Source organism: Cinclus cinclus, chromosome 6 (genome assembly GCF_963662255.1).
Source record: "Cinclus cinclus chromosome 6, bCinCin1.1, whole genome shotgun sequence".
Taxonomy (NCBI): Eukaryota; Metazoa; Chordata; class Aves; order Passeriformes; family Cinclidae; genus Cinclus; species Cinclus cinclus.
In genome coordinates this window covers 926,272-954,107 of record NC_085051.1, presented here as the reverse complement: position 1 = coordinate 954,107, position 27,836 = coordinate 926,272, and the positions used below count along the sequence as shown (strand labels likewise).

Here is a 27,836-nt window from a genome sequence, read left to right as displayed (position 1 = left end):
ATGTGCTTTTTCTACATACTTTATTTGGCTCTCACCACTTACCATCGTAGAGGAAGTTTATAGGAGAAGGCTAAAAGAAAAACGTAAGCCTTGCCATTCCCTTTCTGGCTTTACCTCACTGCTCCTTCCCCACCACTGTTAACTCAGATGCATTCTGCAGCAATAATTCCATGTTTGTTTGGATTTGGCTGTCTAATTGTAACACACACGAAGCACTGCTTTCACTGCTTGCAGCAAGCAGGCATTGCCCTGCTCAGTAAAATTTCACTGCAGAAATAAAGGTCAGAGCTTCACAAATCAAACTGCTGCTCTTCAAAGGGACGTTGTCAAGGTTAACAGAGACAAAACCCAAATTACCCTCTTTTATTTGCACATATGTAAACCCCAATATTTAATTTCGGGAAAGATGGAACTGAAAGCCTTTCTTTTTGGAGGGGAGGATTTAGGCTTTTTTTACTTTTTTAATCACCATATTAAATTTAAGAAAAAAAAAAGTCTGAATAAATGTCCCCACACTTGATGATGTTAATGAACATTGTAAGTAAAATTTGGTCTAGTGTGCTTAACTCTACCTTGACACCAGTCCTTTTTGAAGTCTAATATTTATAAAGAGAAATTAGTGGGACTGTGATATTTTAAAAAGTTTCCCAATTGCTTGCCCACTGCCTGCTGGCTTTAGTTTTTGATTTGACTCTGCCTCTGCATGTCCTGTCTCTTCTTTGAGAAAATGCCTGTGAGGTTCATTTACGTGTTTTAAAACTTACCCACTGCAAGGTGTGCACTTTCCAGAATCCCTGCAGTAAAAACTAATTACAGATTTTTCAAATAGTTTAGCTGTGACATTGAGCATTCGACATTCAGTTGTAAAATCTTTTTTCACAGATGCTCTTTGGCAATGTTGATTTTCTTTCCCCTCTCTCCCTTCATGCTTTCATTCCTATTTTCATGTTTTTTTGGGAGCAGCTGTGTCTGCTTTGATGTCAAAGCATGTTACAACAGAGAAACTCTCAGGTTCTGTCTCCATCACACTTGGTTTAGTCAGGAATACTCGCTGGGTCTATTGTGCAGAGGAAAATGAGAGATTTGGTCCAGCAAAGTTAGGACATGATCAACAACCTCATACATTTCCAAAGAACGTGTTTTTAATTGGTATAACATTACTGGATAACCTCTGTCACTAAATTGTGTGTGAGGAAATTCTCCATTCACACGTAACGTAGATTTTAACCAAGTTATTCATGCTGAATCATTTAAGAAAATAACATTTTTCAGGACTTCCTTGTACCAAACCTTTTGTTTGTTTGTTTGTTATTTTTCATTCCCAAGTTCATACATGTACTTTAACTGCTTCTCAGAGGGAATATATTTTCAATCCTACCTTAAATTTTTTCCTTAAGTATATAACAGCGAACACACTTCACACTCATCTTTTGCAAAATGAGCTACAATGTTTCTTTTCTTTTCCATCATTTAAAATAGTGTTATGTAGTCTTTTGTAAGCAAAACCAGGATGTTTGTGTTGTGCAATGCTTTTAAGAGTTCAGCTTCTGAAAAAATCTATATTAAATGTAGTTTAGTAGTACACTGGCCATACCTCTGACATGGTTTTGGTTATTAGTAAGAACGCAGGGAGAGTACCAAAAAACATCTATTTACAATAAACATAGCGAGTCTTTTTTCTCTTACAACATTTTAAAATCTTTTTAGACCAAGAAGTTCAGAGGTTGAAGATAGGAATGGAGACATTATTGGCTGCAAATGAGGAAAAGGTGAGAAAATAATCTTTGTTTTGCGTGTTAAGAATGAAATTATGGTTTTGAATGTTCCAAATAACACACGTTCTTTAAGGACTACACAAGAAAGGGGATTCATTCTTCAGGAGGCTGTAATTTTCGTGGTAATAAATCAAGCCATGGGATTTTCCTGGATGGTGGCACACTCATATATCATCACACAGACAACAATATGCATCCCTATAAACTTCCTTTAGCAAGTAGGGAATCCAGACAGGGCAACATTAATTCTGGAGAACATAAACCGTAACATCAGACTCCTCTGCTTTCCTTACGTCTGTAATTTCACGTTGCCCAGCAAATATTGTGTACAAAGGCAAATAACATTCCTCACAAGGCATGTGAAAGACTGAGCCTGTTTTCATGAAAATCACAGAGATGTAGTACAGTGTTTCTGCAGTTAAAAATGAAGGATTTTAAATGTAATTTGATTTTATTTAATGTTTGTCACAGGATCGTCGGATAGAGGAGCTGACACTACTACTAAGCCAGTACAGGAGAGTCAAGGACATAATGATTGCAGCTCATGGTAAAATGTCTTGTGAATAAATTCCTGGGTTTATTTTAAGCTTATGTGGTGATTGCTGTGACCATCAGCCATATTTTACAGCATAAAATGATACTAGATAGGGAGAACTCATTTATTTCCCTTCCACTAAACAGAACCCTGACAGCTGACAAGTTTTCTTTGGAAGGAACAACTGAAAACCCACCTTGCTTTGCTGCACACAGTTCTGTGTGCTTAACTTCAACATCTGGGGGGAAGAAAAAAAAACAAAATCTTTGTCCCAAATCTCATTTACACTGTAGGAAGTGGAGTGGGTTTTAGGACAATCTCATTTTAAGTTGCCACCATCATTTTCAGCACTGAATTTAATCTGGGGGACTTGACCTGAAAGGACAGTTTTGTTCCATGCACCCCATCACATTAACAAGCAACAGCAATATTTTTGGGCTTTGCATGGCAGAATGGAAACTGTGTTTAACATACAAAAATACAGAATGAGAGTAAATGTATTTAACATGCAAAATAGGGAATGAGAGCCGACCTCTCTCTGAATGTTCATTAAGTGAATAAATAAAAGGAAGCGAGGAACAAGCCAGGATGCTCTGGATCATTGAGCTGATACTGCAGAAAACAAACTTTGCCTGTTTCTCTCCCTTCCTGCTTCTACTCTCTGATGCTTTCAGGCTCTTCTGTCTCCGGTGGCAGTGATGAGGAGCTTGAGGCAACTTTAAGGAAGTGGAATCTTTTGAATAACTCCCAAGGAGAATTACTGAAAACAGAGGTACAGATGTTCTAGGAGCAGGTTCTGCTGTGTAAATAATTATTTTTGCTGTTGGTTTCTCTGTAGTAATGCAGGTGAGGGTTCAGCCCTGGCTGAATTTTTGTATTTCTTGCTATGGGCACAGTAGATTCAGCAGCAGACACCAGGGCTGCAGGTTTGAAATTCTTGTATCTTACCCAGGCCTCTGCAGGAGAATTGTCACCAGCTGTGCTCCCTCCAGTGCCACACAAAGCCTTGGAAATCAGGCAAGACCTTGTGTTTCATGTGGGTGATGATAAATTGTATTATTTAGACTGTTTAACTGTTGTCTTGACTGTTCTTGGCTTTGCTGCAATTTTGGGCACTTGTGAAAGCTGTGCTTGTCCTGGAGGTTCGCAATGCTTAGATGGTTAAAGTTTCAATTATAGGAATAAATCAGAATTTTTATATATCAGAAGATACATGCACTGCAGTCCTTAAAACCATAAAATTTATTTCTATTTAAAGTAGAAGTATTCCAGTACCTTCAAGTAATTTAACCTCTCAGCAGGAAGAATCTTTGGACATCACAGACAGGTAAGAATGAGTAGCTTCCATTGAAACATGGAACAATTTTCCTTTCTAAAATCCCTAAATGCTGCACATTGCTCACAGAGAGTTATTGCTGTGCTTGTTAAGAGCTTCTAAAATTATCTACAGATACCAGGATAAAGCTGCCTTTCCCTGCTGGTCTGAGGATGTCTTGTTGCTCTTTCTGCCTTCATCTATTGCAGTTCTCAATGATTTTCAGGCTTAAAAAAAAAAAATAATAAAATAAACTAACTTCTTAATTCTTAGCTATGTTTTATGCAGATATTACATGACTTCTGCAGCTGTTGTGCATGAGATACTGGTGATATGCGAACAAACCTTGTTGTATTAACTGCTGCTTTTTTTGCCTGTCCCTTTTCAAGGGTTCCACAGAAAAAAAAGTCAAGTAGTTTAGAAGACTTGCAGAGTGAGTCCTTGGAAAAGGTTGGTTTCTTTGTAATCACAGCTCCTGGTGTTTAATGTCACAGCTAAAAGACAAAGATCAAGTATAAATATTCTTTTTGTTATAGATGTGGTAACTTTAACTACCACTAACTCTGTGTGTGGGCAAAGAACCCTAAAACACCTCAGGTTCTTACCCCAACCACCCCCATTTCCAAGCTGGTTGACACATTCATGTGGACACGCCTTCAAATTCAGGTTTCTTTTTTCCCTGAGAAAAGCCAAAACATTTACATGAAATACAAGAAATAATGAGGACTCATTTTGTTAAATTGCAGTATTGCTTTCTTTATGGGTGTTTTAATTTATTTTTTTTTCACTTTCAAATCACCAAAAATATTAAGACAGCTAAACCTGAAAGTAGCTAAATGTTGGAACTGGGTATTACATGTGGGTTTTTTTGTTTGTTTTTGTTTTGTTTTGGGTTTTTTGTTTGTTTGTGTTTTTGCAGCTGTGTTTTCCCTTAGCTCTCTGATACAAAAAGCATTCCTGAAGATGGCAGTGATGCTGCGTTAGTTAAAGCAGCAGGAGCACCACAAAGGCTCTCATTCCACTCCAGAATAAAACTTCCCAATTTGCAAAGTCTTCTTGCATTGTGGTCCACGGCCTTATTTCTTCATTATGCACACTGACATTTTTCTACACTTTTGTAATTCTGCTTTGTGAGAATGCTGTCCTTTTCTGTACTCAAGTTAGGCTTAATACCAAGTTACCAACACCCAGTGATGCCATTTTAACCAGATACCAGTAATATGATTGCTCCAGTTCTCAAATTTTTAAAATTTGTTCTTTAATATTTTTCTTGAATTGCTGGAGATGATAGTGGCCAAGTAGAATGTGTGAAATTTGTGCTGCACTTGTTTGATTGTAGTCACACACACACGTGACAAATCAGAACTAAAATTTCATTCTATGAAGAAGTGATGAAGGTTTTTCTCATCAAAGCTTTTAGTTATTTTCTTGTCTTAAATCAAAAATCTGAATTTGTCTGTGTGATATGCTGTGATAAGGCTGGACCTACACACTTATACTGGAGTTGTTCTGCCTTGCTCAAAGCTCAAATTCACATTTCTTCCAGTAATAATAATAATAATAATAATAATAATAATAATAATAATAATAAACCACATCAGTGTCCCTGACCTAACTGTGGTGGAATTTTTATCACTTGGTTTCTACCAGAGCTCTTTATGCTTTCGGCTGGATCCATGCAGGATTGTGTGTGTTATGTCAGTTATTCTCATACTGGTCTGTTAAACAGCTCTTATGCTCCCTGATCAAAGTAAGTCTAAAGGGACCACCCAGCAACCTGGAAACAGCAAAATTCCTTTGATCACAACAGAACATAAACAGGAATTTTGTAGAGTGGGGAATGAACAGAGACAATTAGTATTAAATATTGGATGGAGATGAAATTAAGAGGTAACAGTCCTTGTAATACATTGTCCATCCATTAAGCACCACCTCCACAGCAATAAGACTACATTTGATGTCCAATGTATGTTTGTTAATACTAACATTTGTCTGTTGCTTTTTTCCATAAAACTTTGAAATTGCCCTCCCTGAAACTCCATAGTATGTAGATGGAAAACCAGCACAGCCTGTTGTAGAACAAGAGGTATATTAACTGCATCCTTCCCTAACAATTCTGTGGTGTGGTGTGATGTGGTGTGATGTGGTGTGATGTGATGTGATTGATGTGATGGTTATGGCTGATTTGCATTTTATATTCATTTTCTCTTCAAAATGTTTGCATAGTTCCAGTGTTGACAAACAAAACAGAGGATAAAGATTAAAGAGGGAAATCTTTTGATTTTTTTACTTTTTTTATCCAGAAGTTTGTTACATGAAGCTGAGGTCAGTCAGTCTCAGAATACACACTGCTGATGTAAGCCACAATTTCTCTACTCTTAATATTTTTGGTACAAGTCAGGATGTGCTCCTGCAATTGCCAAAAAGGAGCTGGAGTTGAGGAACTGAACGATCTGTCCTGCAGTTGTAGTATCCAAAGAATCCTCTAGGCCTTGGAATAAGAACAGATAAAGCAGTAGTTATCTCATTGATTTTTAATATTTCATCCTGTCACAATGGTTTGAAACAATTTTGTTGGAATGGGTTTACTGAATAGGAGCATGCTGTACGTTCCTCTATACTAAATATTCTTTGCATATTTCCAGTGCAAAGTTCTCATATGAAACCTTCATTCTGATCCTGAAATGATTCTGATATTTACCAGTGTGAGCTTATTCCAAAGCACATATTGGATGTACACCATTCCCCCTGATAATGTCAGCTGGAGCTGCAGGTTCCTTGCTTGTCCCAAAAAAAGCATTTCTGTCCTGTAACTTTCACCCAGAGCATTGTCTTGGCCATCTTTTCATCTGGATTCAGTGTTGGAGAAATCCCTACAAGCCATTTCCATAACTGTAGGCAAAGAATCTCTGTGCTTTGCCTAGAAAAGTAACTTTTTAGGCTTGAAACTATCAGATTTATGGGAACATTTCATCTACCCTTGTAAAAGGAGCAAGGTGCCCAAATAAAAATCACTTGAATGTGAGGAAAATTAGGTTCTGTAATAGAACTGGCAACTATATTTAGCTGTAATTATTTCTTTTTAAAAAAAGAAAAAAAAAGACTTCACATTTACAATTCTGTCTGTGCAAAGAGATTTTTGTCCTTACAAAAGTTACATTTCTGCACCCTAACCTTTGTTAGGTGTTGATTCTTTAACTGTTATTAATGGTGGTGGGAAACATGTTTGAGGAAATTTGAGGCATGCAAATACTTTTGGGTTAAATTCCAGCGAGATACAATTGTGAGGCAGAAACAGAGAAAGTCTGGTGGAAAATGGGAGAAAAAGTTATCTGAGAAGTAACTAGACACATTAAAAACAAAGTTGACCTTGAAAGATCAAACAGTTAAATAGTGACAGAGTCCTGGAGGAAAGGGAGACAGCTAGAAAAATTCTTATGGCAAAACCAGGCAATATTTAACATGTATCTTAAAGCAATACAGAGTGGGTGAAGTGGGGGGAGCAGATGAAGGAAGGCAAGGCTGTGTCTTGGCTGGGAAACTGTCAGCTGCTGGATGGGTTTAGATGGAGTTATCTGCAAGCAGGAACGTGCAGGGAGTGCAGTCATTTTGAGCCATCCCTTTTTTCTCAGCTTTAAGAACATTGTGTACCAGACTGCAGATGCTGGGAGCAGTTTGATTTTGCATTTACTTTCTCTTTCCCTCTCTTTAAAACAGCAGAGTAAGGCAGTGGGGAAAGGCAGCAAGTACCAAACGCTGCCTGGAAAGCTGGCCCGAGCCCTGCAGAACGGAGAGCAGGGGATGCACAGCTCCCCTGCTGGATGTGGCACAGGAGACAACGACGACAACAGCATCCCAGGCCTCAGTATGTACCTGTGCCTCTCCCAGAGGGAAAATCCACACTGTCTGAGGGGCTGGGACATAGTGTGGGACAGAATCTGCTGTGCCAGAACAGTGTCCACATGGTACACAAAGGCAATGTCCTTCTGCTTTACTTTTTTTTTTTTTTTTTTTGAGATAAAAATCCAGAAATATTCCCACAGCTATTGGCAAGAGTGAAGGATGACTTTAATTTATAGGGTTGTTTTTTTTTTTTTTTCCTGTTGCACCCGACAAACCATTTGAAACTTCGCAGTACAGCTTTCAGAAAACATGAACTTTTGGGTAAAAATCCCTCTATCAGCACTGTTAGTTGCTTAGCTGTGGGGGACCCACTAGTGAAAATTTAAAATTTCCTTTACTATATGCAGAAAAACATCAGTGGATTTTGTAACTACAAATCCATTTCTATTCCACAACCACAGCCCTGTGGGAGTCTGTATTAATTTCTTTTTAGTGGCACCTTAAGTGCAGATTTATTGACAAAGAGGTGTTAACAGAGAAGCACAGGACCAGGTATTTTTTTTTAACACTGAAGGGCTAGAGCACAAGAGAATCCCTTGTGATTCTGAAGTCTTCCTGCACTTTAAAAGTTACAGTGGATTTTTTTTTTTTAATTTTCTCTTGTGGGGGTTGATTTATTTTAAGGGCTCTGGTCCCTAAAGCTGCTAGCACACTGCAGTTTCAAGGTTCCAATAGGGATTTGGGGGTTGTTTAGGGGTTTTGAAAGAGCTTTTCTGTGACGGCAACTTTGTGGGCAATGCATGAGCCATGCTGTGGTGTCTTTACCTGTAGGATTATCCAAGGGTGGGTGAGCTTGTAAAGGAAAGTGTTCTTTTTCTAGAAACAGGCAACAGCTTCTTAAACACACTGAGTCCAGAGAATTTTTTTCTGCAGGTTGATTTGTTTCTTGCACATGCAGTAAGCTCATTCCACCTCCAATTCTTTATTTAAGAGCAATTGAATGTAATCTTAGACATTGCTTCATTTCAGATACTCTGCAGACTTTGTAGAGCTCTGTAGTCTTTATGCTTAGAGAGCTAAAACTTCCCAAGAACAGTAAGGAAAGCCCAAGCAGATCCATTTTCATCCCTACCTGTCTGAGATGATCTGATCAGAGTTCTTGGGGCTCGTGCACATCAATTCACATTCACTTCCACATCAAGCATAACTGCTTCTTCTTCTTTTTGGTTCTGCTTTTAATGCTTAGCTTAACTACTTTGCCATTCTGTAACTTTATTTTGCTGGTGTTTTGTATCCTCTTTGCTTCTCCATCTGGCTTTCTGCTTCTTGGGATGACTGAAGATCGTGGCAGGAGTGTCAGTGCACCTGTGCTAGGTACTGTATCCCCAACAAGATGCAACTTTTAACTCTCTTTTTGCCGCTTACTTTGTTTCTTTCCTCTCCCCCTCCCTCTCCCTACCAAATACTAATCCCATCTGGGCCCTCTAGAACTCCTTACATGCAGTACTGAAATGAAGTAATAGCTCCTGGTGTGTGGCATTCACATAGGGTTTCTTTTTATGACACTTACCCCTGGTTTCATTCTGTTTTCATTGAATTTAGAAAAATTCCCACTAATTTTGATGGAAGAGTTGAGGTATTAAGAGCAGGCAAGAAAACCTTAAATGAATTCAAATAACATAGTGAAGTAGAAAAGACTAAAAGAGAAAATTACAAAATTATTTCACCCAATGTTTTATTATTTTCCTTGTTTTTTAGCTTTTTTTTTTTTTTTTTTGTATCAGATGTCCAGCTGCTTTTTTACCTTCTGAGCATGTTGTTCTTGGGTTGTTTCTTTTTTAATACAAGAACAATTTTAAAGGTATCCATACTTTTGCATCATGTCCTGCATTTGAACATCAGCCTCCCAGACAAGAACTTTATCAATGATTGCTATAAAATGTGACTGTAATACTGTTCTTAACCCAGGAGAAACAGAGAACATGGATGGTACAGTGGTCTCGGATGACCTTTCACATCTCTCTTCGGGAACAGATTCAGGTCCTCAATCTCCATGGTCTCCAGAAAACAGAAAGAGTCCAAAAGGGATCAAGAAAATCTGGGGAAAGTAAGGTCTTTTTTCTCTTTTTTTTTTCTTTTTTCTTTTTTAATTGATTGTCAAAGCATTTCAGCTGAGAATAAAGCCATTTCCCAGCCAAACCTATATATAGCAAGAATATCTATGTATTATATATCTACCTATTACCTATTATATATATAATAAATATCTATATATATTATCTACAGCAGGAATAACCTAAAATTTGGGGAGAGAAGCAGCTCTGGGATTGCAGGGGTGTGTCCTTATGTACACAGAGGGGTGGAAAAAATGGTTGGGAGTGTTCACAGTGTCAGGCTGGTGAAAGAAATAAGTCACTGCTGTCATCTTGATGCTATTAATTTAGCATGCCAGCAGTTTTATTAGCCGTGAAAAATTAAATCGTATCAAGTTGCTTATTACAAAAGACACAGGGTAAAAAATAAGGGAAAACAGAAGGAACAGAAAACAGAAAACAGAAAAATTTAATCTGCTTCAGCAACAGCAGCCATTTCCAAGTCTGGATTTGTAATTGTATCAAAGTGTTACAGCTGCTCTGCGGAGCTCTTCTTTTTCCCCTCCAGAGTTATGTCCTGACTGAATTTCCTAGAAATCCTTCAGCTGCCTCTAGAATTGGGCATTGGCAGTTCCCAGGGAGAGCTGTTAGTTGTCACTGTAGTTTCCAGGCACAACAAACATCCTCTGTCAGCAGCTAACAGCCCTGTCGTGGCACTCTTGTCTTGCAAGAATTCGAAGGACTCAGTCAGGTAACTTCCCTGCAGACGACCTGGGGCTGGCAGAGTTCCGGAGGGGAGGTCTCCGGGCAACAGCTGGACCTCGTTTGTCCCGATCCAAGGACACCAAAGGCCACAAGAGGTAAGGGCTCCTCCTCTCCCTGGCACAGCCTGCCGCTGCTAAATGTGCCCAACAGCCAATCCCTCTATGGCTTTCTATCTTCTTTTTTTTTTTTTTTCTTAAGTCAGAGTCAGGAGTGAAAGTACAAGAGAGGGGATTTCATGTTTGGACTCAGATGTTTATAATTTTTATCTATGTTACAGTGAGTGCTAGAGCACTTTTAGTTGACAAGCTAAAAATGAGGAAATGGTGATCTATCTCTCTTGTTACAAGGTTATTTTAGGCTTAATTGTTTAATGAAAAACTAACACTTAAATTATTTTTACTTTTGACTCAATGACCAAACACTCTTGATCCACAGTGCGGCATTTTTTATGCAATTAAAGATCCTACCTAGACCCATGAAGAAGGTGAAGAAGAAAAACTTCCACTCTAAAACTTCCATCTTGCTCCATACCTATTACTGTATTCTAAAACCCCAAATTCCAAACCCTTCACCATGTGATACTACACACCTCTATTCAAAATACACATCAGTGATTCCAGTTCTATCATTCAATTTTGCAAGCCTTCTCCAAGGCTTCATTCAGATTAAAAGCAGTGCTCTTTTGGGGGTCAGTGCCTGACAGCACAGAAAGTTCAGAATTCCCAGTTTCCAGGGTTCCAACATCCCTCCCTCTTCTTGGGGAGTTTGCCCAAGCACTTTGGTGGGATTGCACACCAGCTGGAAAGAATTTCTCTGGTAGCAAAATCATCCTGAGAATCTCCCCTGCCTGTACTCCTCCAGCTGCAAGAGTGGAGTGTCAAAAATTCCACCTTATAAAACAACAAGGAGAATAATTATCTCTTTATCTGCATAATGATGAGGATTCAGCAACTGCCTTTTCCCACTTTTCAAACAGAAAATGGGAAATTTTTATCTGCCCTGCACCTGTTCACAGGTCCCAATTCCCAGGACACCCCAGAACACAGCATACTGACAGATTTACTGCCGTGCTGCCTCTGGCACATGATGAACTTTCCAATATGGACATTCATTCTTTCCTTTAAGATTTTCCCAATGTTTCTTGTGCTTTTCAGTGACCACAATGCCCCATTTGCTCAGTGGAGCACTGAAAGAGTTTGTAACTGGCTGGAGGACTTTGGCCTGGGCCAGTATGTGATTTTTGCCAGGCAGTGGGTGATGTCAGGCCACACGCTTTTAACTGCCACACCTCAGGACATGGAAAAGGTAATCACTGCTTCTCTCACCTGCTGATTCTGTCCATTCCAGGCTCTACCTTTCTAGAATCCACAGCATCAATTTCTGTAGCTGTATCATGTGAGGAAAGGAGCCAGAGGCAGAACAAACTCTTTGTTAATGGTTTTTGTTGCAGGAAATGGGAATAAAGCATCCACTGCACAGGAAGAAATTGGTTTTGGCCATTAAAGCTATAAATGCAAAACAAGATGAGAAGTCTGCACAACTTGATCATATCTGGGTGACACGTAAGTGTTTGGACTCTCACAGGATTGTTTGGGAAGGAATTTCTCCCACCTCTACAAAAGGACAGCCTAATTCACATTTAAGCAGCTACCAAACATCTTTTTAAAAGGACTAAGTTTCACCAGAGAAGAATTGAGGATTTTTGTGTTCTTGACATCCAAACATGCATCTTCTGGTATGCTCTTCCATGGGGAACTCTGTCAGACAGCAGGGAATTAAATAGGTGGGCTCCATCTAGGAAGAGCTGCAATATGCTGCAGGAGATGTGCTCCATTACGTGTTGGTTGTCAAATGTCACAGGGCTGGTGTGGAAAAGCTGGGTGGTGGGAATTGCTTTCAGGCTGCTGGCAGGAGGCTGTCCTCAGGAAAGGGGAACAAGCAGAATGAGCCACCTGGATGAAGCCAGGCCAGGCAAGAGGGGGGGAGCTTCATTCTCACTGGTCTGGATTTAGTTCCCTATTGCTCTCACACCTGCAGGGTGGCTTGATGACATTGGCTTACCTCAGTACAAAGACCAGTTTCATGAATCCAGAGTAGATGGGAGGATGTTGCAGTACTTAACTGTGGTAAGTACAGTCCTTTTCTTTCAGTTTTACCTATTTTAACTTCAGAACAAGCAAAAACTTTTATTTCTTTGAATGTGAGCAGTTAAAGAATTTTTGCAAGACAGAAACAGTGCCAGTAATAACTCCTTTGTGCTGCCTAGTGCATGGAACCTCTTCCTAAAGCCCATAAAATAAGTCATATATTAGAGCTAACTTCTGCAAAGTCCTTCTTTCAATATCATGGTGCACACCACAATTAAAAGTAAAATTGCCTGTTTCACATGTAACCTCTGGATCTTGTTGTTCTCCACACCAAGTTAGCAACAGCAGAGTAACAGCAGAAAACTAAGAGATTTGTACAGTTCTGACCACATCCACAGCACACCATGAGCCACACACAGCCATTCTCCTGCCCAAGTCTGAATAAAGAAGGCCTGGATTTGCCTTAACAGGCCACACCCCGCCTTCATTTTCTAGCCAGGTTTGCTGTGGTGCAATGTTAAAAAAAGCCCCAACAAACCAACAGAAGAACCAACCCTCCCTCCCCCAAAACCTCCACCCTAACAAAACCCAAACCTTCTTTAAAGTCTACTGTTATACAAAACAACACATCAAATTTAAACTCTTTCCTCTTGGGGAGAGTATGTTTTTTGGTGTGTGTGTGTTTTGTGCCACCTAAAAGGCTCTCTTCTTCACAGAATGACCTCCTCTTCCTCAAAGTCACCAGTCAGCTGCATCACCTGAGTATTAAATGTGCCATTCATGTGCTGCACGTCAGTGGCTTCAACCCCCACTGTCTACGCAGGAGGCCAGTTGAGGAGGTAAGAGGATGTTGAAATAAATTAATTTAAACAAGCACTAATTATCTGGTCCCAGCCAAAGGGGATAGACAGCCAGCAGTGTACAGTGATACAACAGAATCATTGCTTCTAAGGACTTGCACCTAAAGCAGCAGTTATGCCCCTTATTAGTTGAACCTCATGCATTTCTTTTCAGAAGTTATTTGCATAGTGGAAAAAAGATTAATTCATCCTCCAAGAGAATAATTTGGAATTATTTGTCTCTGCCTGACCTCATTTTTAAAATCTGTTTTTGCCTTACCTGATCAGTATAGTTTTGTCTTAGCATTAAACATTGTCAATAACCCTGCTGTCAAAACATTCCCTTTTTATCCCTGTAATCTGTAATCTCTGCTGTTGCATTTCTTGATGCAATATGTGGGGTTCCATCAGTACTAGACCAGGTCTGCCATTTCATCAGAGGCTGCTTGAAAGAGGCCTTGAAGATAAACAATCCCTCAGCCAGGGAAGAACAAAGAGGAAGAGGAGAGAGGCTGTTTTCACGTGAGCTGAACTATAAGCTGTGCACACTCAGACAGTGCAGGTTGTTGTGTCATCACCTTTTGTGGTCCCTCCAACAGAACAACATCTCTCCTTCTGACGTGGTGCAGTGGTCCAACCACAGGGTGATGGAATGGCTCAGATCAGTGGATCTGGCAGAATATGCACCCAATCTTCGAGGCAGCGGAGTGCACGGGGGCCTGATCGTAAGAACTTATCATTTCACCATTAAAAATTGACAGGTTGTAATAGAAACCATCTTTTGTCTCATGTTCATCAAGCAGAAAGAAACAAAAACTTCTGCAATATGACAACGTGATCAGGCCTTCTAAGGAGCCTCTTTATCTGATCCACACATCTTCATTTTATGAAGGAAAGCTAAAATAAAAAAGGAACAGCTGAAACTCTGTAATCAAAGCAGAGCTGTACACAAGTGTATGACAGCAGCACATAAAATGAAACCTGAAATGTACTGTGCATGCAAAAGTTGCTTTTTAATAAGGCATCACTGAGTGTTTGAGTGATTTACCAGAACTCTGAGCCACTCTAAATAACCATCCTGAAATCACAGCAGTCAGGAATGACATTTTTTTAATACAAAACATTCAGAACTATTTGCAGCTCAGTAATGTCAGGGTTCTGAAATACCATTATTCTACTGCTGTAGAATTTTAGCAAAAAAATGCAGTGGTAGCAATTGTACTAAGATTAAGTTTGTACCCTCAGTAGAGCAGAAAATACCCAAAGGAAATTTGTTCAGCCCAAACAAATGAATGGTCTGATGATAAATATAAACACATATTTGCCTGATCATGCTCAGCATTGTTTCTTGGCTCCTTTCAGGTATTTCCCATTCAAACCCAGTATCATGAGTAGGCTATAAAAGGTCTAATGTGAAAAATGTGAGAAATCCTCTGCTAAGCACTGTAGTAGTTTACTATTGGAAATATTTCTATTAAAAAAACAAACATCCTGCCTTTTTCCCAGATTCTGGAACCTCGCTTCAACGGTGACACGCTGGCCATGCTCCTGAATATCCCACCCCAAAAGACCCTCCTGCGCCGCCACCTCACCACCAATTTTAACATGTTAATTGGGCCAGAGGCACAACAAGAAAAAAGAGAAATCATGGAGTCAGCAGCATACACACCTCTGACCACCACTGCCAAAGTTCGGGTAGGTACCGCTGCCAAAAAGGAGAGATGTCAGTGTCAGACTTCTCTGCTCTGAATGATAAAGAAAATAAGGGACAAACAAAGGCAGGGGAGAGGTGAATTCTAGGAGTGTTACATTTCCCTTCATTATAGACTTTTTACTATGTATGTGTTTCAATCAGGTCCTGAAAATAAGCATGCAATCTCTTCTGTCTCTTCTTAGAAGGAAGATCATGTAAATGCATTTAATATCCACTGTAACTCCAATTTGAGAACAAATGTAGTTAATTCAGAATCTACGTACCTGAATGACCAGGGTATAGCAGTAAATGAAAAGGGAAGGATTTTGAACATTTGAAGAACAGCCTTACTTGTCTTACTCAAAATTACCTGTGTTGACTCCTTATTTTAGCCAAAGAAACTTGGATTTTCACATTTTGGAAACTTAAGGAAAAAGAAGTTTGACGAATCAACAGATTACATTTGTCCTATGGATACAAGCCCAGCTGCTACGAATGGTACCTCGAAAAACTATGGTAGCTACAAAGGACTTAGTCCTTTCACTGACAGGGAACTGGATCAGGTGGGACAGACAGACTGATGCCATGCTCATCTCATCCTCTCCATGCATTCCAAAGCCTGCAAATAACCAAATGTTCCCCTATAACAAACTCTTTGCTACATCCACATGAACTCATTGAGAAAAGTATTGCCTGTGGACACTGGAAAGACTTACAGACTAAAAGTGTTGGGTTGGTTTTGGTTTTTTTTAATCAACATCTTCATAAACTCATCCATCCTCAAGCCCTTTTTCAGGACTACGACACCTTTACACTCTGAAGATCGAGGTATTTTGTCAGTCAAGGGCATGGTTGCAGCAAACACAAGACTTTTGTACTTCTAGCTTCCATAATTTTAGTATGGCATATTTTTTTTCATTATCTTTATGGGTGGTTTTTAATGTAATAAATTCATTTGGACAAACTTGTACAAAGCTATCAAGTTATATTAAAGTACAACTGGATTGTATTTTTTAACAGACAGTAATCAGAAAATCCAGCTGAATTTTTCTTTCATGGTGTACAGTGGGGAGTAGTTCATCTTAGACAATATATGTGAAGACAATGCATCAGCAATGAACAAATTATTAATAAACCAATAGTTAATTCACTTTTGTAATGGAGTGGTGAACTCGTGAATGAAACTATCTAGATAGCATACAGAGAAATGAGGGCTAAAACCATCAAATTTTTTTCAACTTTGCTGTTGTGTAAAGGGATGTAAACCCTGAAAAACGGAGTGCTCCTGGAGCCTTGTGTGAACCTTGGCAACACACAAGAGCCACACAGAGGCAGCTGGAGTAAACTGGCCGACATAAAAACAGTTTAAGCCTGGTAAGAGAATGGTCACAGCACTGAAAAGACTAACTGTGGAGGTAATTTTTTCATTTGCATGGTTTAGTGCATCTAACATCTCATTTGCGCTCATTGGCTCACTGTGGTCCTTTCCAGTGTACTGCTGCTAAGCAGGGAGAATACCAAACCCTGACTGTGAGTGTAGATGTCCACTTGCTCATCTTGAGTAAGAGTTGTAAGGGATTGCATTCACGTTGAGCCAAGAACTTGCGCTGTGCAGTTGTTCAAGCATGACAGAAAGACTGGATTTTTCTCTAGGAGAATGGTCTGTCTACTAAGCATGACTTCTGAGCATGTGGCCCACACAGGAAATCACAATGCCCTAGAACTGGGGACATTTCTGTGTAAAAAGAGGTGGGACTGTGTCAAGAACATCTTGCCCGTGAACGAAGCCTACCAGAAATACGTGTTAGACGATTTGGAAAATACTACTTTTTGTTGATTGTATCAGTTAAGCTTTTTCTTTTTTTGTTTTTTTTTCTGTGAATTAGAGGCCAATTTCATGGACTCAGTCTCTCAATCAGGATGCACTCTTCTTATCATCAAATGCATTTTCACATACCTTGCAGCATGTAGGCATTTTTGTTAAGGAGCTTTTAAACTTACCCCAACTTCTTTTGTCCAGGCACACCAGATTACTCCCAGAGCTGCATGTAGATTGAATAAAATTGCACATGCTGTCTGATTTGAACTAGTTGGTGACTGCTTTTACAGATGGAGCACTCAGAAGGCACAGTAATGCAAATAGGGGCTCTTTCCCAAGGCATAACCCACCTCACGGTACGTACTGATTCCTCTCTTGTTCTAAAGTCACAAATGTGGTCTGCTAAAACTCACTGAAAGTTGGTCATTGCTGCTGGTAAAGAAGAGCAAGTTCAAAAAGGGCCTCTGTTCTTACTAAATCTCTTTACAGCCTGGGGGACATTCAGTCAACAAAACCCCCTGCTTTTAAATTGCTAAACTTTATTTAGGCCTCTAGGTTTTCATGAACGCTGCTGTCTCTTTGACAAAATGACAGATGTTCATCCCCTTAAATGAAAACACTTCTTCAAAGATTTTGCAGGTAACCACCACCTTAGTCACAGTGGCCAGGAATGAGGTAGACTTTTGAAAATTTACAGGAGCTAAAACTCTGTGCAAAACAAAACACCTCACTTTAGCTTCCTCATTCCACAGAAGCTAGTTTATTAAAATCAAAAATAAGTGACTGGAAGACATAATGAATTATGAAATACAGTTGAGTTGCATGCCAGACACAAAAAAGAATTTCTTCAAGCAAAAGTCTATTTAAGGCGGAATTGAAGAAATTCCCTTGGATTGTGTGTGGGTGTGTGGCTCTCACCTTGTGAGCCTGAGCTCATTACAGTTGGGTCTCTGGGAACACAGAGCTCTCACCAAACACCCTCTCTCACCAAACACCCTCATTTCTTCCAATCTTATTCTTTCAGACACTGCTGAGCCAGGATGAAATGCTGAACAACAGCAGGTTTTTAACACCGACCTTTGAAGACTTGAGATGATGCTCCAGCATGACCAAGACCACTCATACCTCGTGCCTGCAGGAGCAGCCAGGAGCAGCTGGGGGCCCTGGAGCAAGAAAGTTTTACTTCTTCTCTGCCTCCGCCATGTCCCACGTAGCACTTCCTGTTGTCAGTGTATCCACCTTTGTGCTATTTTCCCACGTCAAGCAGTAGGAAACAGGTGTTGGGAGAGGAGTGGGACTCATGCCCAGTCTGGAAAGCCAACACTGGCAGTGTTATGTCCTTTTATTCAGTGTCCTGTTACATGCTATGTTGATATACTGTTACATGGAAGACCTTTTGTAATTTTTTATAATTATAATTAACTTGCAGTGCAGGAATCATTAATATGTAACCATACCATGGAGGCTAACCAGAGCTATCTGGAATTCAGCTGGGTGCTGGTGAGAGCAGCAGTAATGGCTCACCCACCACTCCTGTGCTCTTGCCAGACTGGCCCCTAGGAAGGATTTCAATCTCTCCTTCCATTCACTGGCACCTGTTCTGCCCTCTTTTTATCCAAGTCAGTGCACTGTAGGATGGGAAAAATGGAACTGTCCATCAAGTCCTTGCTTTTATTAGGATGATAAGCTGCCATGTTCACAAATCTTTACCTAGGGCAAAAACAACTGCAGCAGGAAATTGTAACTCTGAGACTACCAGGAAAATACCAGAATAAAACAAAAATTTATTTCTTTAAAGCACCTGACAAAATAAATCTGTTGCTGCTGTACTGGGCTAGACAGGACTGCATCAGAGGGAGATACACTTTCTGAGGGGCTGAGTGTGAAGCTGTCACCTTTACAGCAGCAATTACTTGTGGCAACTGTTTACACCTACATCTCCTGTGTTAATGAGCAATTAACAAGATCTCTTAGTAAACAGAGAAATGTCAGAAAAAAATCTCCTTAACTGTAATGAAAAGTATACTCTGTGCAGGGCTGGTGTGCTCCTTGCTGGCTGCAGGTGTTGCTTTAGGTTCTAATATAGCCAGAGGGCAGGTCACTGCCAGCCACAACCCTCCCAAATCAAGAGGAAAGCTCCAGGACTGGCCACAGATGCAGCAATGGCTCTTTAAGAACTACCTGGGGTGCTTTTTACAGATGATCTATCTCACTTCACCAGTCTCTCATGACACACCCTGCACTGTATGGTGAGGTGTAAGAAGACAAAGACATGATTTCATTGGCCACAGTGGTAAAATCAAGGCAAATTATTTTCAATCACTGCAAACTGTGAAAAAGGGGAATTCAGAAGAAAGAGAAGTAAGTCATCAGCAAACTACTGCTGTTTAATGTTTAGTAAAAGGTATTAAGTGTACCAGGCTGGCAATGCAGTCAGTGCTAGTGACCAGCTCAGGTACCACCTGCATTTCAAATACTTAATTAGCCAACAGACTTGTTACAGCACTGCAAATGGGACTGGCTGCTCCAGCAGCCCTGGGATATTCCAAACACAGTATTTCACATTTCTTTCAATGCTGTATTTACAACTCAGTGTGTTGCTGTGCTAAGCTGGCTGTGAATAGTCAATCCACAAAACAATTGATTCTTCTTTAAAATATTTGTAGTAAGAAATACTAATTAGCATAACACTGGTATAAATGCTTATTTTTTGACTGTTATGAATAAATTCTGAATGTTCCCCTCTCTCTCGCTGACTACGGAATGATTTAACACAAATTCATGTGGATGACCTCTCACCTTCATTTTTTCCCCTCAGAAATAATGTTTTATACTAATTTCAGAGGTCACACTAAGTAACTCACACACAATTCAAGATGATTTCTCAATTCTTTGTGTTAAAACACACAAGGTGATTATGAAGTTACAGACCACAGAAATTAACATCAAGAGGTTAAAAAACACACAGAAACGCTGCACAGTTGCACATCAACTGCTCCTGTAGAAAAATATCCAGTACTTCCAGAAAAGGTATCAGGTGACATCAATAAGCAAATGTACTGCTCTTGAGATAGCCAAGCTTGTCCAGATTGGGCTGACAGGCAAACTGAATCATTGGTGGTGGCCCACACATGAGAATGAGGGTCTCACTACCAGGGGGAGGCAGGTGGGCTTTCAGCATGTCTGCAGTGACAAACCCAGAGCTGTACTTCCAGTCTGCAACAAAGAAATTAATTCTATTACTTTGAATCTCTTTAAAAAGGCTGAAGCCTTTTCAAGCCTCATGAAGTAGCCAAAGAATCAAGTTATGGCACCACCACTGCAAACCAGGAGAGGGTTAAATTTCTCACTCAGCTCAAACCTAGTGAATCCCTTCCATAGGGGCAACAGGCATGTAGATAACAAGGAGCTGGGTAATGAAACATGGAGGTCTTACAACAAATTATAACATTTAAAAGAAATGAGCAGGTAGGAATAAAAAGGAAGAGTAAATCATCTTTTTCAGTGAAGAGGGGTCACCCAGTGGCAGGGAGAGGTACTTTTTTTCATTCTTGAGATGGTGTGGTGAGTTGACTAAGTTCAGTGAAAACAAAAGCTCTGCCATGCAGTTTAGTGATAAGAGAAAACAAATTAAAACAGGAAAGAAATGCTAAACCATTTCAAGCAGCAGTATTACTGAATGCCATCTGCCATTTGAAGTGAGCCAAGTAGGAAAATGATGCCTTAATTCATACACATGGCAGCTCTGTTTCACCAGAATCTAATCTGGAGCAGCTGCAAAACAAAGATGTGCACATAACACTTATATAAATACCTGCAAACAAATATTTACAGGTATTAGACAATTTAATGCCAACAACATGCTTACATAACCTGATTTGGGAGCTAGCCCAAAACAGAGATGAACTTTGGATGAAAATTCCCAAAAACTGAAATACATTAAAAGATGCACTGAGTAAAACATCTGACCCAAGTGAAGTTAATTACAACCTCCCACTTTTTCAGGCCCACCTAGCTTAGATCCCTTTTTAAAACAGGGTGTGTGGTAAGGTTTGTTTCTGAGGAGTTTCAAAGTGTAAGACAAGAACACTTGACTCTGATGTCCCCTAGAGCAAGAGTGAAGCTCTGACTGTTACACAGGGATGAGGAAAGGAATTTCCATGCGTCCCTACCTTTTGGAGGTCTATCCAGTGTGTACCACAGCACAAACTGCTCAGGATGCCTCTTGGCAATGTCTTCTAGCTCATGTCTCAGCAACATATCATTTTCTGTCTGCAAAATGAGAGTGCTGCTCAGCTCTAAACCATCCCAGGAGCCCTCTGACAAGAGCTCATCTGCCATTCACAACAAATGCAATGATAAAAATTATGCAAATCAAGAAAGTAATTTGGTATTTAGCCCCTTCCATGATAGCTATTAGCATTACAGGCATCTGTAAACTGAGATGATGAACAACAAACTGTGAGACTTAGCAGCCACCTAAACACAGTCCTAAAGATGGCAATTAGAACAACTTTTTAATACAGGCTAAAATCCCAATAAACTGGATTTGCCCCTGGCCCTGACAAATGTCCCTGGAGCAGCATGGTGAAGGTTAACTGCACAAACAGATTAGTGGAAACAAATCCTGTTTCCTTGAAATCAGTGAAGGACAAAGATGAGCAGAGGGATCAGGATCTGGGTGGCAGTATTTATTCCCTAATGTAGGAATTCAGTGAAACTATGACGAGACACCTAAGTGTGAAAGAGTATGAAACGTGTGCCATCAGTTTAAAAAGTTCAGAGGCCAGCAAAAACAAGTGGGCTATGAAGAGCAAGCAGAAGGGTCAGAATACTCACCTGATTAGCAAAAAGGAGGTAACATTTTGTGGAGTCCTTAGGATCATTTGTGATCTGACGGATCAGCTGCAACATAGGAGTTATTCCTGTGAAAAACCAAAATGGTTATAAAGGGGGTATTTCTTTCTATGGCTACAGTTTCAGTATTAATGCTGCCTCCCTTCAGTCTTCTCAGTTTGCACAGGGCTACACACCTCTGAATTTCTAATCCACATGGACAGCAGAGACTGGGGGCTTCTATTATGAAAAACAGTTCCAAATCAAACCAATTCTTGTACGCAGGGCTTTTCTCTTCAGGACTGTCTATCACATAATTTTACCCTCAAGACATTTTCTTAAAATACTTTTTGTCACCAATGAAGTCATTTCTCTGAGGTCACAGGGTAAATTAGTATTCAACCCTCAGGCTGCTACTCCCCAGGACTGAGCTCAAACCACTGGAATGCCTCAGTGTTGCCACCATGAAAAAAAAAATTAAGGAAAAGAAATGCAAGTGTAAGTACTCTTCTACTAAAGTACAGTGACAGTCCTCACATATATCCATAAAGACATTTTCACTCTCTGGACACTCCACATGGTGGGATTAGTTTTACCTGTTCCTCCAGCTATCATCCCAAGGTGCTTTGCAAACTTCTTCTCTGCTTCAGACTTCTTATTAGGCTTGATAAGAAAAGTACCTAGAAGAAATATTCCAAATCTCTAGGTACATTGGCTTCCAAACAAACACAGATACAAATTCCATGGGAATGAATTACACTACAGATGATCAATTAATAAAGATGAATCTTCTGAAAATTCCTCCCTCCTGCTGAGATAGATTCTTCTGGAGATTACTGATCACAGGAGGTCAGCATCCAGAGAAGCATTGACCACTCTGAGGTGAGACTACAGGGCACAACTCGTCTCAGTCGAGATCAGTGCAAAATCTTTCACTTGTATCCCACAAGAGGATTACTTCTCTGAGCTTATTTCCTCACAGTCAACCCAGACCTGTTTGATTATGAAAGGGAGCTGGCTCTCAGCTGGTAATTCAGTAACAGCACTGAGATTCTCAGATGGCATTTTAAGCCACAATCTCCCTTGCTTAAGAAGCATCTGGAGCACCTCCCTCCATATGTATAGCTGAGGTATTTTATTTCCAGTACAGACTTCTCAGTCATACAGTGCATTAGCATTTTTTTTCAGATTTATAGTCCCAGGAGTGAGACATTCATCATTTATTCCTTACACAAAGTACTCTTTCCCATCATATCAACTCTGATAGGCTCATGGTCAAGTCTAGAAAAGGTGCTTTTTTTCCTATTTATCATTAAAAAAAAAAAAGATTCTCTACAGCTGTCAAGTTTTATAAAGCACCTCTGAAAATAACCAGTACCTCCCTTTTGCTCTCCCACCTGTGTCACAGTACCTGTCCCCTTATAGACCAGCAGTCCATTCGGCCCTCTGAAATCAATGGTATCTCCAATCTTCATGTTATCTAGATACTGGGACATCTTCCCACCCTCTGGAAACTTGGGGTTCACATTTTTGTGGTAGACCTGTAAGAACAATCATTTACACATTATGAACCACTAACTTTCCTGCAGACAGTATCACAAACTGTGGAACACAGTCCTGAAGGCCTGACATTCAGCACCGAATCGAGGCAATTCTTTGTTCTCAATTATCTCTTGAGTCTTGCAACAGGAAGCAGACAAAATCAATAAAATGTGCTGTTGGACACATGTTCCTGTGCTCCCTGCAAACAGCCAGGAAAACAGGGATGGGTGGAAGGCAGATTATGTGCTGCTGCCCTTACTTCACTATCGCTTTATGTATGTCATCCCATTTCTGTAGCCGCTCCTTCTAAAAAAGGAAGCATTGCTGCATGTTTTCCTTCTAAAACTTTCCCACTCAGCCACACAACAGCTTTTTCAGCTTTCAAGGTACGTAAGAAGGATTAAGCAGTTCATTACCATTCACCACCCTTGCAACACGAACAGAGCATGCAAAAAAAAAAATAATAATAAAAAAGTCTAGACTTATGCCTAAGGACAAACTCTATCACAGAAAAGGATTAGGAGATCCAGAAGTCCTAGGATCCCCTAGCTTAAAGGATTTCCCTTGTTTGACTTGTTTTCTGCTTAGAGGTCTTGGCAGGAAGCATTAGCAGCACCATAGGCATCTAGAGGGAGAGAGATCAGTATTCATGCACTGCCAAATAAAAGATACTAGGGAAATTCCTGAAATATGGCCAGGGAGGTGGTTCTCTCCTCCCTCTACTCCTCCTCTGCCATCCCTCAGTGCCACACAGCAGATGCACAGGATACAACTTACTATTCAAGGGCAATGTGGAATGAGTTGTTTGCCATGTAGTCACCCTGTTTGAAAAAGATGAGATCCGAAGAAAATGAAATTTAATGACATTTGAATGAAAGACGATGAAATTTGATGACTAGATCAAAGCAAACCATCTCATTAAAATTAAATAGTTGCCCTCCTTCCAGTTAGCAACCTATCTATATTAAAGGAAGACAAAATTTACCTTTATAATTAAATCAACATATCCTTTTGTCTCATCACTGGAAATGGGGGTATAGGCTCGAATCACCAGACTCCCATCAATTTTTGCAGAAAGGTAAACATGCTGGCCTGGGGAGAAAGAATTATGTTTTTCTGATTTCAATCTGATTATGTTTTTCATCCCTGGAGGACAAGAGGGAAAGGCAGGTATTGTAACCTGCTACACATGCAATGACAGAGAAAATCCTTGCCATATAAATGTTCTATGAAACATTCAGTTTCTTCTCTTTTTTCAGCACACAGCAGGAATTTCCCAGGAGGTAATATAGTTTAAGGATCTTGTTCCTAAATTCTTAAGAATGAATATGGATAAACACAAGCATTGCAGAGCACATCTCAGTTGGTTTACCATTTGTCTAGCTAATTCCACTGCTCTTCCCCACACAAGCCAGAAAAGAGTTTGGAGAGAGACAAGCAGAGTGCAAGGACATGCCCACAGCATGGAATGGGGTGTCCCTGACATCTGGCATACAGCACAGGGAGCTGCCAAACAGTGAAGAACAAACAGAGCCACATCTGCAGATCAGACACAGAGGCTTTCCCCTGCACAGATTATCACTGATTCAAGGTCCAAGGTTCAGTGCTATCAGCATTCCAGAGTACAGGAAATAAGGCCAATCCTGGGCTGAAATTCATGCTACAGAACTCCAGAAAAAGTTGCATGGAAATGCGTGTAACTCAAAGGTAAGTGCATGCACAGAAAAGGGTCTGAATATTTCAGCATCTTCCCAGGCAGCAGAGTTGTCTCCTTTATCCACTACAAGTGTGACTGAACTTGCCAAAATCAGGAGGGCAACTGCCAATAGACTGAGTGGACCAGATGGAAGTAGAATGCAAGTAAGAAATATGAAAAAGCTTTGACAGACACCACTCTTGCTTATATCCCAACTGGAGACAAATTCCATCAGGCTCAGTCCAGTTTCACTGCTCCTTTCCTAACCTACACCATGCAACCGTGCAAAGCACGCACAAAAGATCAGAAATACAGCCCTCTGGGAAACCTGATAGTTCTCTCCAAGACAGCAGCATTCAGATGCAGCTTTTAATTCCTTGCTTTTCTGAGCCTTCAATTCACAGTCAGAAGTCCAAGAACTATGAGAAACCAGAAATATAAGTAATTAAGTGTTTACAGCACTTACCTACAGGTAATCCTAATACATGATTTGTTGAGGGTAGCCCGAATCTAAATTTCTTTGTATCGTGACTGATTTCCTAAAAAAAACAAAGTTAGAACAAGGTCAGCATCACCACTACTTTGAATTTCAAACTTTATTCAACACAATATGCTTTAGCAAGCCTGCTCTTTGTTAGCATGCAAGACAAATTCTGGGAAAGGACACAGAAAAGGCTTTGAAAAATTAAGTTGAAACAACCAGGAGTTTCAGAAAGCAGTTTTCTCCTCTTTACTTTCACAAGGAGTGTCCTGTGCTTGCCTGCACAACCCCTGCAGCATCTTTAAAAGATAAAATCAGGAAATTGTGTGCGCAGGGCCAGAAGAGCACATTGTTGTGGCCAAAGATCAGGGAACACAAGGCGTGCAGAAGCCCAGCGCTTGCTTCTCACCCAGGGTGCACCCAGGGCAGGAACCGTGGGAGAAACACGGCCAGCAGCACTTCAGCACGCGAAACATCAGGAAACGACAGTTCGCACAAACGCTTTCACACACCCTGCTCTACCCCGGGAGCATCACGGGGTGGCTGCGGGGTGACAGCCATCCTTGGAGGCCTCTGGGGTTTCGATCCCACTGCCAAGAGCCCCGCAGGCCAGCGGCCTCCCCGAAGCCCTAAGTCCCCAGAGCCCCGGGCACCTCCTTGTCCAGCAGCCGCAGCGGGTACTTGGCCAGCGGGTCCTGCAGGGTGACGAGGCCGCTCGGCCTCCGGGCCGGCCCTCGCAGCAGCAGCAGCAGCAGGGCGGACGCCGCGACCACGGCCACGGCGATGGCCATAGGCGCTCCCTGTGAAGAGAAGGAGAAGGGCACGGCGGCCCGTGAGGGCACGGCCCAGTCCCTTACCACAGCCCCAGTCCCTCACCGCAAACGCCTCCATGACGATCTTGCCGCCCGCAGCGCCCGCGCCCGCCTCACGCTTCCTCCTCAGGATCCTCCTCCTGACTCCTCCTCGGGATCCACCTCTGGGATCCTCCTCCCGGTCCCTCCTCCCGGCTCCTCCTCGGGATCCAGGGCTGGGATCATCTTCCCGGTTTCTCCTGGGCCGGAGCGCTTCGGGTGATCCTCGCTCCCACCTCAGCCCGGGCGGGTCAGGCTGCCCTGGGAGCCAAATTGTTGATTTGACAGAATCGATGGGGTTGGGAAATACCTCTGAGGTCACCGAGGCCAGCCTGTGACAGGACAGCGCACCTAGTCACCAGCCCGTGGCACTGAATTCCATGTCCAGCCTTTGCTTTCCTCCAGGGACAGGGTCCCCACCGCCTCCCTGGGTCCTGTGATTGTGGTAACTGCACCACTTAACTAGTGCCTTGTCTTTATTTTCTTCTGTCTTTGCTCAGAGTCAGGATTAAAAACACGAAGGAGACAAATTTTCTCATGTTCAGGTTTGGTTGCTTATTAAATCTTTAACTTAAAGTAAGATTTAAGTAAGAGAGTTCTGCAACGCTTTTAGCTACCAACTAAAAGTGAGCAAAATTGAGGCCCTGAATCTAGCTAGTTACAGGGGTTTTCAAAGCTGAACAGCCCAATACAGAACTAACACCTATATTATTTACACTTTCGACCCAATAACCAAACTCTTGTGACCTGCAGTGCAGCACTATCCAACCAGAAAATACTACCTGAAATTATGAAGAAGGAAGAAGACAAAGAGACAACACCTAAAATTCTTCATCTTGTCTCATACCTATATTATAAACCCTTCAAATTTAAAACCCTTCACCATGTGAAATTACACACTTCTGTTTAACTACATACCCATGAATTTTTAACTCCATCACTCAAATTTGGAAGCCTTCCCCAAGGCCTCAGGTCAAAACCAGTGTTCTCCAGGGACTCAGTGCCAGAAAGCACAGAAAGCTCAAAAATTCCACACTTCTGGGATCCAACACTGCCATGCTTAGCAATTCTTGCTGCAAAGAAAAAGAAGGGGAGCAAAGTCGAATTGGTCACTTCAGATGAAGAAGACAGTGTTTCTGTGCATGCAAGGCACGGCAAGGAACGGATTCCTAAATGAGGAGTAAATCTGCCCTTGTGCCACTTCTCGAAAAGTGCAAGGGAAACAAAGTGAGGGCAAAAGAAAACAGAGAGGATCCAATGAGAATGGGGTTGCCATGTCCTTTTGGGCAGACCTGCTAGTGGGAGGAGAGTCAGGAAAGACATGAAATGTGTTATCTCCACAGACAGAGGAGAAGAGAGAGAGCAGGACACCCTCAGGACACCATTCCAGAGCTAACCAGTGAGTGTCATAAGTGTTTGTCACACACACTGACTCCGAGCCAATTGTCCATCAAGCAGTGGAATTTATTAAGCAAGCGGTAACAAGCAAAAGCAGCGCTGGGCGGCCGGGAGTTAGCGCTCCACCAACGGCGCGCGCTTTCCTCTCTCAGTCCTTTGGGCTTTATACCCCTTGTTTCTGGTGTACGTGTCCCTTTTGCAATCGTGTCTGCGCTGGCACTGCCTGTTGCTAGGTGGTCGTACTTTGCCCTCCGGTGGTCGTTGGAAT

General features: G+C 41.2%; 2 protein-coding genes across 2 annotated transcripts in view; one reads left to right on the top strand and one right to left on the bottom strand.

Moving 5' to 3' along the window:
- The window catches only part of PPFIBP2 (PPFIA binding protein 2), a 74,520-nt gene extending 56,660 nt beyond the window's left edge, over window positions 1–17,860 (top strand). The window contains exons 9-29 of the mRNA XM_062495951.1: window positions 51–83; window positions 1,708–1,769; window positions 2,247–2,322; window positions 2,985–3,082; window positions 3,263–3,327; window positions 3,569–3,637; window positions 4,015–4,075; window positions 5,670–5,711; window positions 7,343–7,490; window positions 8,810–8,842; window positions 9,437–9,575; window positions 10,293–10,421; window positions 11,481–11,631; window positions 11,777–11,888; window positions 12,364–12,452; window positions 13,130–13,252; window positions 13,852–13,977; window positions 14,759–14,947; window positions 15,338–15,508; window positions 17,055–17,120; window positions 17,789–17,860. Coding sequence (XP_062351935.1) covers window positions 51–83; window positions 1,708–1,769; window positions 2,247–2,322; window positions 2,985–3,082; window positions 3,263–3,327; window positions 3,569–3,637; window positions 4,015–4,075; window positions 5,670–5,711; window positions 7,343–7,490; window positions 8,810–8,842; window positions 9,437–9,575; window positions 10,293–10,421; window positions 11,481–11,631; window positions 11,777–11,888; window positions 12,364–12,452; window positions 13,130–13,252; window positions 13,852–13,977; window positions 14,759–14,947; window positions 15,338–15,508; window positions 17,055–17,120; window positions 17,789–17,860 — 2,054 coding nt within the window. The remainder of the gene's footprint in view (window positions 1–50; window positions 84–1,707; window positions 1,770–2,246; window positions 2,323–2,984; window positions 3,083–3,262; window positions 3,328–3,568; window positions 3,638–4,014; window positions 4,076–5,669; window positions 5,712–7,342; window positions 7,491–8,809; window positions 8,843–9,436; window positions 9,576–10,292; window positions 10,422–11,480; window positions 11,632–11,776; window positions 11,889–12,363; window positions 12,453–13,129; window positions 13,253–13,851; window positions 13,978–14,758; window positions 14,948–15,337; window positions 15,509–17,054; window positions 17,121–17,788) is intronic.
- Window positions 17,861–19,807: 1,947 nt separating this feature from the next.
- LOC134045174 (NADH-cytochrome b5 reductase 2) lies at window positions 19,808–26,210 on the bottom strand. Its single transcript, XM_062494805.1, has 9 exons — window positions 26,196–26,210; window positions 25,973–26,119; window positions 25,305–25,377; window positions 24,128–24,234; window positions 23,012–23,141; window positions 22,197–22,280; window positions 21,604–21,689; window positions 20,937–21,036; window positions 19,808–19,980 (listed from the first exon to the last, which is right to left on the bottom strand). The coding sequence occupies exons 1-9, from the start codon at window positions 26,208–26,210 to the stop codon at window positions 19,808–19,810; spliced, it is 915 nt and encodes a 304-aa protein (XP_062350789.1).
- Window positions 26,211–27,836: the final 1,626 nt, after the last annotated feature.